The sequence below is a fragment of the Alligator sinensis genome, unplaced genomic scaffold, assembly GCF_000455745.1.
Source record: "Alligator sinensis unplaced genomic scaffold, ASM45574v1 scaffold147_1, whole genome shotgun sequence".
Classification (NCBI taxonomy): domain Eukaryota; kingdom Metazoa; phylum Chordata; order Crocodylia; family Alligatoridae; genus Alligator; species Alligator sinensis.
Genome location: NW_005841847.1, coordinates 4158880 through 4170315, shown reverse-complemented (window position 1 = coordinate 4170315; position 11436 = coordinate 4158880). Strand labels below are relative to the sequence as shown.

The following is an 11436-nucleotide window of genomic DNA, read 5'->3' as shown; positions in this document are numbered from 1 at the left end:
AGGGAAAGCAAAGAACTCAAAGATTATAAAATGGATATTGAATATTAATGTTTGCTTGGCATAAATTATGATGCATGCATCTTGCTTATTAACATGATTTAATTGCTTATTTTGTTCATAGCAGACAAATGCCTACACATATTTAATTTGATATTTTTAAAGTTATACGTTGAACTTGGAATAAATATTTTAAATGATTATATGTTCAAGGTTATATATTAAGGATTAAAGATCTGGAATAGATTTTCACATAAAGCTAACTTAAATTTAACCTGGATCTTCAGACTTGCATGTCATATTGTACATTTTTTTAATAAAGAGTTTAGATACTTATGACTAAGGATATAAAAATGAGACACATTTCTTAGCTCCTCAGAAGTGAGCAAAGAGCCCAGAATGGTGTATTGAGTCCAAATGGAAACTGGTGTTTATACATTCTGAAGCATATGCTTTTATAACAGTTGAATTCAAACCATGGCTGAAGATGTGCATATGTTTTATGAATGTTTCAGGAGGGCAGTTGCTAAGTCGAATGATTCTTGACAAGTGAGGCAGCAAATGCTGGCAGTTTAATGAGCTGCAAGTTTCTGAACACCTCTTTAGGGGGCTGACACTTTCCCACAGAGCATTTTACATGGCCAGGACTACATCACAATGGTTGACAGCACCATGACCAATCACCACTTTCACTTTACTCATCCACACGCGACCCCACCACAATTTTTCACTGTGCAGATGAACTTTAGGAACCATTTCACATTGAAAAAGCCTGGGCAAGGGTCAGTTGCCCTTTTGTATGGTCATAAAGCAATGCTCTATGTGCCAGTCTTTTCTCCTGTCTCACATTCCAAGAGAATTTCTGGACACCATTTAAAGCACTTGACTGAAAAATAAGGCAGTGAATGAAACTGACTTTTATAGACTCATTCTAGCTCATCTTCCCATATAACCCTGTCTACCTGAAAAGGGATTTAGTGGATGAGCTGAGTGTATACAGGGACTTGCTGAATACACAGGGCCCATTATCAACTGTGGGGATTGTTTTTTAACCAGGACTGATACACTACTATTTTGGAAGTGACCTATTAATTGTCCATTTAACTAGACTGTATTGAATTCAAATGAAAAAATGGAAACCATGACTAAAGCTTTTACTCGCTCCTTCAAGGTGGTCTCTGCCATGAAGGCAAATGCAGATTGTTCCACGGATTAAGATGACATTTATCACCATATATTAGGATACGAAAGAGAGACTTAAAAAAAAAATCAACCTGCCAAACATTTGGTACCATATTAGTGTTTATGTCCACATTGTATTAAACCTTTCTGTGTGTTCAGCACGACAGACAGCCAACTTGTTTCACTTAATTCATTTTGATATAACTGTTGTAATGTGTGTACAAAGTCCTGCCTGATATACCAGAAAAATAGACGGTGTATACTTTTTGATTTTTCACTTGCTTGATGAGGATATCCATTTGGCTTATAAAGTGTGAATTTGGCTTTTATGTGCATAAGTTAACACAGAATTCCTAGACCATCCTCCACTTTGAATGTTCATCACTCCTGTTTACTGTTAATTGAAGGAAATTGAAACCAAATTGATCACACTCAATAGTTTATTAGTTATGTTCGCTATAATGAATCACTGATGTAAATTATACGTTAGCAGTTCTCAGTCTGTAGTTGCAATGTGGCATTTCAACAGACTGAGCTCAGAACACCTATCTAAAGCTCCAGTCTTTATAAGCCACTCACTTAAAATATTCCATACATTTTATTAGTATCTTACAAACCAGTTTCTGCTGGATTCTTATTTTGTTTTGAACAGTGCATTCCAGACACTCAGCAACATAAACCATCCAGGCCCTGGTGCGGAGTACATGCTTGCTGGGGCATCAGTAGGATCATCTAGCTAATCCTGCATTTCTGGTATACTCCTACTTCTTGCACCAAGGAATGTCTGATTCTGGTGGTAGCTTAGCAGAAATAAAATGCATGCTGAGAGTTTGGTTCACAATATAGCATAAACAGAGAAAAAGCCCTATTATATGGATTTATTAGAGGTGATCAGTATGTAAATGCATATTATTGATTAGGACAAAAGTTAGTAAGTGCAAACACACTCAGTATGATAGATCATGACTAATCATTTCATTCAGAATTTGATGTGGTGCCTGGCTCTGTCATTTACTGGTGTTTATTTAGAGTTCATTGTTAGTTTTTGTTTAGTTACATTACATCCATCACCATAATGTTCATAATAGGAAAGAAGGTAGAGAAGTGGTCTCCAAACTTTTTAAGATGAAGATCACTTTTTGAAGTAAATAGCAACTCAGGATCTACTGCCCGCCACCCAGCAGGTCAGTCTGGGGCGGGGGGGGAGATTGAAGCCCCCATGGTGAGAGAGGGAGTGGGGCAGGGGTGAGTGGGGCTAGGGATGCAAAGCCCAGCACGCAGCAGCAGCAGGTGCCTTGCCCTGCTCACAGATCAGGGGAGGCATGTGCCCCTCGGGCCTCTGCTGGGCTGTGTGCAGCAGCCTGAGCCGCCCCGCATGCCTGGACAAGCTGCCCGGATTCCAACTCCCCTCCTCTGACCCGGTCCAGCCGGGGCCCCACTCACCTGGTGGCAGGGAGCGTGAAGGGGGATTGCTGCACTCACCCGGCCTGGCCCTGGTGGCAGGGGGAGCGGATCAGCCCAGCCATGTGCGTCCCACCGCTCCTACATCCTGGCTGCTCCCCACACACGTCCCACTGCTCGTGATTGCGGAGCCTCTGACAGTCATCTCGGTCTTGGGGGGCTAGTTTTTCTGTGATTGTTTGCAACTCTTTCAAATATTTTTGTGACCCACTTTTGGATTGTGACCCATGGGTTGAGAAACACTGAGCTAGAGAGAAAAATAAAAATCATGTGTTCACATAGTCTGGCAGTCTGTGGCTTACAACTCTGTTTCAGAGTTCAGTAGGGGAGACGAGGGGCAGCCTTGCTGTCCTCAAGTATCTTCTTCCTCTCCAGTGGCAACTGGGAGGATGAGAGGAGATATCTGCACAACCGATTTTTACTGATAAACTTTATCTTTCAGTAAATTTAGGAGCAGCAATGACTGAGGAGGAACCACCTCCCAAACTATTCTTAAAATTAAATTGCAGCCTAGACTTTTTCCCTATCCGTCCTACTGGAGTTACGAATGATGTTACTGCAGATCTAAAATGCATCTCCTTGTGGCCTATGATAACTTCAGCATGAAAGAGGTGTAGAAATCTTAATTCAAAATAGTAGTTTCTGGCCTCAAGAAACTCCCTGGATCAGAATGGGCTCTTTAGACAATTTTATGCACTGAGCTGAAATTTTCCCTGAAGAGGTTGACTTTTTGCACAAGCTTAAGCACAGCAGCATAGGGACACAGTTGTGCACCTGGGGCTAAGTGGAACCGGCGAGTTCCGTTTGCCCCCATGATCGTGAACATGTGGCTGCTGGCAGGAGCTTCTTTTTTTTTCATGCCTGGGGTGATTGCCTCCCTAGTTATGCACCTGTTTCAAACATGACTTTCTGAGACTTGCCTGCCAAATTCAAATATTTTTGTTTGATTAGAGTCTTGTATCTCATAACATACAAAAGTGCCATGAAAATATCTAATGTACTGTGATAGTTGTGTGTGGTTTTAATATACCAGTTTTGAAACTGAAATGTGGCTTTACCAAAATTTTATTTTTATATGTGCTAACATATTAATGTAAAAATTAGATATTTTAAACCACTCAGGCATGTGCTACAAAAGTATCTAATAAATTGTGACACACACACACACTGGGGACATTTTGTGACTACGTATAATTTTCTGTATAATCCACACATGGAGATGTGAGTGCATGTATAAATCTGTATAAATAGACTAATACACATACGCAATAAAATGTGTGTATGAGTATCTATACCATTCTGTGTGTATACATGTTTATATACACACACAGTGGCATAAATACTCATACACACATTTTATTTAACATATAAAAATTAAAATTTGATACAGCTCCAGGTAATTATAACAAAAACTGCAGCTAGATCTAGCTAGCTTTACAATAGGATATGTTTTCTGCAAAGGAGAAACATTTTTTTTTAATTCAAAATGTTTCTATGAATAAGGGACACATTCTTCATGAAATGTGTGGTTAATTTTAGTTTAGTTTAAAATTTTTGAAATTTGAATTATTTAAACTACTTTACATAAGCATTTTGCTAGTCACTTCAGTGTGAGAATCTTAGAAATTAAAGGCTGTGGATAAAAACACACAAAAACATGCTATGTTTTTATAAAAACGATATGTTAAGAACATAGTAATTCTGAAGCTTATTAGAGAGAAATGTACATTAAGGGACTTCATAAGAGGATGGAAATACGCCTTTTAGAGTCTAAATTGTACGTGATTCAGTTCTGGCTTGCATAAAACCCACAGGTGTCTTGGGCTACATGGACATAGCTAGTCCTTCTGAATCCAAGAAGGAACTCTCCCTTAGGTATGGGCTGTGGAGTCTCTTTTGTCCTTCCCCAGTTATCATGTATAACATTTGGCTTTAGGCCATACTTAGTGGGCCTCTGGTCACTTTCCCCAAGCTTGTTTCCTGGCAACTTGGTGCTCTTGGAGGGGGACTATCAAGACATAACTAGTCAGTGTCGCATTCTCAATTCTTTTTAAAAACCCTTCTTGGTTGGCTAAGGAAAGGCTGGGTTTTTTATTTTTCCTCAGATTATCTTGGGAGTAGTGGTGGGAAAATGTGGATGTCCCTCCATCAACCCACCCACTTCCCTGCATTGCTTTCCAGAGTGAGTTCCCCAAACAGAGGGTCTCCTCCAGACATAGCTCAAGAAGATGTGATTGGGCCCATTGTAAACTGCCATCCTAGGGATAAGGATTAGAAATGAGGCTGAATGGAATAAATTCAAGTACTCCAAAAAGCTTTTAATACACAAAATGCTACAGCTTCCAGAATAAATAATGAATGAATGGCCAGGGCTTTTCTAAGGAAAACTTTACTGTGAAAGCCTTTTCATTAAAAAAACAAAACACCCACACACACTATTTAAAGTCTGTTTAGCCCCTTTGAAACTATTTATCTTAGTCTGAATTTTCCATAGGAATAGCATAAACACCTGAGAAAAGCTTTGCCTGCTGATAGCATTGTGAAAGGGAAAGTATAGATGCTTCTCCCTGATCATACTGAGTTTGGAGTAAACTGTAATCTCTGCTGATATCCTTTTATAGACTCACTGGATTTAGTTTTTACCACTCTTAAATGAGACTCTTCACTATCTCTAACTCTAGTGTTCCTTACTGAATGTGACTGAATCATTGTAACACATTCCTAACAGCAATAACAAGTCAAAAGTGAAAATCCAGGCTGATAGTATTGTAAAGTATAGTGTTTAATGTTTATCTTACCTGCATTACACATGTTATGCTATTTTCCTTTTTCTTTAGGAGAGGAAAGTGTTCTGCCTCTTTTGACCCAGGATTCCAACTCCAAAGCCCGAAGAGGTATTTTAAGAAGGGCTGTCTTTTCTGAGGACCAGAGGAAAGCTTTGGAGAAAATGTTTCAGAAACAGAAGTATATCAGCAAAATGGACAGAAAGAAACTTGCCATTACCTTGGGTCTAAAGGAGTCACAGGTATAGAGAGTAGCAGGATGTTCATGATTTTCTGTCTGAAAAAGCTTTGTTGAAGGGAAGAATATAAACAAACCAGGGCTAGTTCTTGTTCAAGCAAAAATCTAAATGAAATCAGCTGAGTAAAGATTAAGGCTAGGTACAAACAGTCAAAAAGCCTGAGGCTGAAACGATTCAGTCTTTGTAGATTAGTCTAAACTGCACAGATGAAATGGAAACGGAAGTGAACAGAACCTTTGATTCAGGAAATGCAGCCACGTGCCTACAGTGGCTCAGGCCAGAAGCTTGGGGGGCACTAGAGCACGGCTCTCTGGTTGTGTGTTCACTTCCTCTTCCTGTTGCCCCTGATGTCTCTGCGATTTCCAGTCCAGAATTACAGCAGCAGGACTCTGCAGGGTTGCTTGTCACTTCTTCTTCTTGCTTCCAGGTGCCTTTGGGATTTGTAGTCTATAGTCACAGCCAGCTGTAAGTTTCAGTGGGGAAATGGTTGTTTAACCCCCCTCACTGGCCCCAGACCCTAGCCAGGGTTTGCCTGGCAGGGGCAGTTTCCCCATCCCCCAACTGGGCTGCATCACCAGCCGGGCTTGCTCCCCCTGCCACTCCCTTGTCAGCCAGTCCTCACTGCTTCAGCTAGGGACCAGAGGTGTGGGACCAGCCCTGCTCTCTGGAACAGACAGCCCAGCCCAGGGCTGCAAAGCATGCTGGGATGCTGGGGGACTCTGATTTTACTTGAACCAGGAAGGGTTCTGTGACAGGTTTTATAAGCTGGTTTGACCCAAATCAGTTAAGTCTGATACTATGTTCAACCAGGTGCATCTTAAACCAGTTTCAGCCATTTTGAAACTGGTTTATGTGCACTAAGCTTCTGTTCTGTTACAGGTTTAAACCAGTTTGTGATCACTTAAACCAGTTTGTGTGAAACTTCTGTCCCTAGCCTAAATTAGAGGCTGTGTCTGTATTGCTATTTAGGGTAGATCCAGAGCATTACTGTTAACTAGCCCAATGCAAATAAGCTCCCCCTCCCTGTATATATAATCTTACAGCAGCTGTATGCTAAATAAGGTGAGACCTGACAGACTACCTGGGTTTTGAGGTCATCAGCCTGGGTGAATTCTGAATATACTGCAGGAGAGCGGCAAGTGAGGAGGAATCACAGGATCATAGAAAATTAATGTTGGAAGAGACCTCAGGAGGTCATCTAGTCCAACCTCCTACTCAAAGCAGGACCATTCCCAACTATATCATTGCAGCCAAGGCTTTGTCTAGCTGGGTCTTAAACCCCCAAGGATGGAGTTTCTACAACCTCACTGGGTACCTGTTCCAGTGGTTTACTACCCTCCTACTGAGAGAGGTTTTTCATAGTCAGTCAGTCCCAAGGCCATACCGATTGCTGGGGCATCTTTGAAGTAGCGATAACTTTCCTCCAAGGGTGCCGGGCCTTCTTGTTACATGTTGAAACCACTGCATCTTTCTGCTTCTGTTGACTTCAAGTAAGGGTTCATATTTGCTGACTGACTTCTTGTCTGATTTGATCTTTCACATATTCATTTGTTCTGTGTGCAATGTAGGGTATGCATAGAAGTCTTCTGAAGTGCCACATTTCAAAAGTCTCAGTTCACTTTTCCAGGGCCCTAGTGAGTGTCTGGATCTCACAGCCATAGAGAGTTGTTGAAATGACAACAGCATATTGTAGATGGAGTTTCATTGTGATGTTGCTGCTAGTCCAGATTTTCTTTAGCTTTGCTAGTTGTCCATGGTTATGGCTATTCTTGTTTTTACTTATTTTTTGACGTAGCAACTTCTATGATGGTTGCTCCAAGCTATTTAAATTGTGTTCCTTTTTGTAGCTTCTCATTACCAATTTTTACTGATGCATAATTATTGCTATCGGCTAAGGTTATCATTACTTTGCTTTTCACAATAATTTCCATTCCATATCTTTGTAGTCTTATGCAGCCTTTCTGTTATTTCCTTAAGCTAATTTGCAGTTCCAGCTATTAGATCAATGTCATCAGCAAAATGAAGGTTGTTAATTTCTCATTCTCCAACTGACACTGTTCCACTGTAGTTCGCTAAGAAATCTGACATGATTTATTTGAGGTATAAATGAAATAAGCATGGTGAGAGAAAGCAACTTGGGTGTACTCCTACTAATGTTGCAAAACACTCCGCAATGTTGTTGTCAAGCAGGACTCCACTACTTGTATTGTTGTACAGTTCTTCTGTAAGACTTATCAATGTGGGACTGATGTTATGCTTTTTCATTGTCAGCCAAAGTCGCCACACCCTGTCAAAAGCTTTTTTAAAGTCTATGACATTATGATGGAGTTCTTGTTGGTGGTCATGGTACTTTTTGCATGTGATTCTAAGATTGAAGATCTTTTCTGTGGTACTTCCAGATTTAATTCCAGCTTGTTCTTATGCTAATACATTCTCTATTTGCAGCTTGAGTCTGTTTAATATTAATGTAAGCAGCACCTTACTTGGATGACTGAGGAGGCTGATGATGTGGTAGTTGGTACATTAGTGTAGATTCCCCTTTTGTGGGATAGGGATTACTATTGATTTTGTCCACTGTTGGCCAGGTTTTCCTTTTCCATATCTTACTGCAGATTTTGTGCAGTATGTCAATTGTCTTGGTCCATGTTATTCCATGTTTTTAATACTTCTGCAGGTATATTGGTCCATGCTAGTTGCTTTTCCATTTTTCTGATAGCTTCTACTTCTTCTCTTGTGATGTCTAAGGTTTTATCTTCTGCAGTTCCAGATCCTCTTTTCTCCAGTTAAGTTATTACTTATGTGTCTGCTTTTATACTGTGATTATATAGTTCTTTCACATACTTGGCTTATCTTTTGTGTATTGCACCATTTTCAGTAAGCAAGTCACCATTTTTGTCCTCTATTGCAGTTGCTCTTGCTTGATACATTTCAGCTATATTTTTCAGGTTTTCAAAAACTTACTTGCTGTTGTGTTCGGAGCCTCTTTGAATCTCTTCACATCTATCTAGGATGCAGTTCTTTTGATTTCCTTATTTTATTTCTCACTTTTTGTTTGCATCTGTGTTGGAGGCTGTCATAGTCCGATTGGCCTTGATAGTTCTCTGCATGCATCACAAATTTCCGTGTTTTTGTCATTCATCCATGGTAGGTTCTTCTTTGCTCTTCCAAGTATTTCTTCTGTAGTTCCATTGAGTGCTTGAGTGAAGTCACCTGTAATGTTCTGTAAGTCAGTTAGCATTAGAAGTGGTTCGAACCTGCCCCCTATTTTTACTTCAAAGTCAGCTTTGACTGATGGATCTTTTAGTTTTTTTCTAGGTTATACCAAACTCTTGGTGCCTTTTTGCTAGTAATCTTCTTGAGTTTAAGTTTGATTGACATCATGAATAAGTTATGGTTGCTGCTAATATCAGCTCCTGGAAATGTTCAAATCTTGTTTGAATTGATGCTTGATCAGAAATCATTTGGACATGAAATGTAATTGATTTGTTTATTGTAGATACCACCTGGTGAATGCTATGTTACTCTTTTTGATCTTATGTGGATGGAGGGTGTTGTCAAGTACAAGGCTGTGTAGTTAAGCAAATTCCAGCAGTCTCAGTCCTCTATCATTGGTGTTCCCTAATCCATATTTTTCTGTTGTCCCCTGGTCATTCCTTGTGTGCATTTGTGCCAATGATGGCATGCCGGTCACCTTGGACAATAAGAATATCTTTCTTTGGTGGCTTTGCTACTGTTTCATCAAGTTTGTTATAGAAATTTTCAATTTCTTCTTCAGCTCAGTCAGATATTCATGCATATACTTGGATGATTGTGATGTTGTTGGGTGTCATGGGAATCTGGATAGAAATTATTTGGCTGTTATTAGTTTGCAGTTTTAAGATTGATTTGACTGAGTCCTTGTGTATGAGTTAACCTACTCCTCTTTCATGATTTTTGTCTCCACTGTATCAGAATGTGTGTTCTTTTTTTAATAGTTCTGAATTTGTCCAGAATTTATTTTTCGTAATACCTAACCTAAGCTTTGCTGCAACTTGAGACCATTGCTCCTTGTCCTGTCATCTGCCACCACTGAGAACAGTCTAGCTCCATCATTTTTGGTAGTTGAAGGCTGCTATTAAATTCCCTCTCAGTCTTCTTTTCTCCAGACTAAATAAACCCAGTTCCTTCAGTCTCACCTCAGAAGTCATTTGCTCCAGCCCCCAAACCATTTAATTGCCCTCCGCTAGACTCTCTCCAGTTTGTCTACGTCCTTTCTGTGAGCAGGGGCACAGTACTCTAGATGTGGCCTCACCAGTGCTGAATAGAGGGGAATAATTGTGGCAGGGCACTTAGAGTGCCTGCCACTTGAAGAGGTCAGGCAGCCTGCAGAGCCACCAGCAGGTGGGGGTCAGGCCTAATTGTAGAGTCAGCTGATCCAGGGAGCCAGCAGGTGAGGCTAGGCCTGATCAAGGGAGTCTCCTGCTGGGAGGAGGGCTGGGCTTAGGCAAATTATAAGCTCAGACCCTGAGAGTAGGGCTGGCAGGAACAGCTTGAGAGCTGGTGAAGGAACATTGCCCAGCAGAAAGGCTGCAGCTCCTGAATAGCAGCAAGGAGAGTAGCATCTGAAGCAGTCTGGAGGCTTGGGTAGGAACTAAGGAGATGGAGGAGGTTCCTGGGGACCCAGTGTGGGGTCCAGAGCCCTGAGAAGGGGGCTGAGAGTATGTGGGTCTCTTGAGCGGCCAGGTAACAGAGGGGCTGGGTGTACAGAGGCCTCTGGAGGGGCCAGGTGAGCCCTTTGAGAGGGGCTGAGAGTCTGTTGGCCTATTGAGTGGCAAAGTGAACCCTAAGAGGAAGGGCTGAGTGTTTGAGAGACTATCTGAAGGGTCTGAGTGAACCCAGTGGGTGAGGCAGTGTGGGGGCCTAGTAAGGGGTTCAGATGAGCCCAGAGAAGGAAGGGGCTGTGTTAGTGAAGACCTACGTAGGACTCTGAGTGAGCTCAGAGAGAGTGAGTGATCTGTGGAGGGGCCCAACAGGGTGGACCCACAGAGAAGAAGGGGACCCTGGGAATCTCAACTGGCTTGTGCAGAGCCAGGGCCCAGGAGGAGCCAAAGTTTGAAATAGACCACAGCAGAGACTGCTAGAGCCAGGAGAGCCTGGAGTTCTTGCCTGGCCCAAGGCAGGGCCAGGGCCTAGGAGAGGCCGAAGTTCCTTGTGTGGCCACAACTGAGAGGAAGGGGTCAAGAGGTGTGCAGCCTGGGATGTTGGTGGCTGGTACTAGGCCATCCAGGGAGGAGGGATCAAGGAAAGGGATCTGAGGAGAGAGCCAGGGGCCAGAGATGGATGAGGGCCTAGATGTAAGATGGAGCTGGGGCCAGTGAGTCCAGAGGTTAGCAGCCCAGGAGGGGTGTATAGTATCTAGAGGCAGCCCAGAGATGGACAGGTAAGATCAGGAAGGCCTGAAGACTGGTCCCAGGCAAGACCTGAAACTGCACCCTACTGGGGCTGGTTAGCATGGTGGGGCTGCCTGTGGCAGGGCAGCCTCCCTGAAATGCCATGCATGGGCCACCCCAGGGGAAGGCGAGTATGGCACTCTGGAAAGCCTCAGCTCCCACTGGCTTGTGGGTTACCCCATGGAGGGGGAAGGCTAGGGAAGCACACCCTGACAGAAAAGCACTGGGCAACAAGATCAGGGGCCCAGAGAGGGGCTAGGGAAGACCTGGACCATGTGGGTCCAGAGGCCCAGAAAGGGGCCAAGAAGATTGAGAACATGTGGATCCAGCAGCCCAGTGAGGGGG

The 11436-nt window shown here is 42.4% G+C and overlaps 1 protein-coding gene across 1 annotated transcript in view; it reads left to right on the top strand.

Annotated features, from left to right (window-relative positions):
- Window positions 1-11436, top strand: part of DBX2 (developing brain homeobox 2) — a 41859-nt gene that overhangs the window by 23284 nt on the left and 7139 nt on the right. Inside the window, exon 5 of the mRNA XM_006015949.3 lies at window positions 5478-5665. Coding sequence (XP_006016011.1) covers window positions 5478-5665 — 188 coding nt within the window. The remainder of the gene's footprint in view (window positions 1-5477; window positions 5666-11436) is intronic.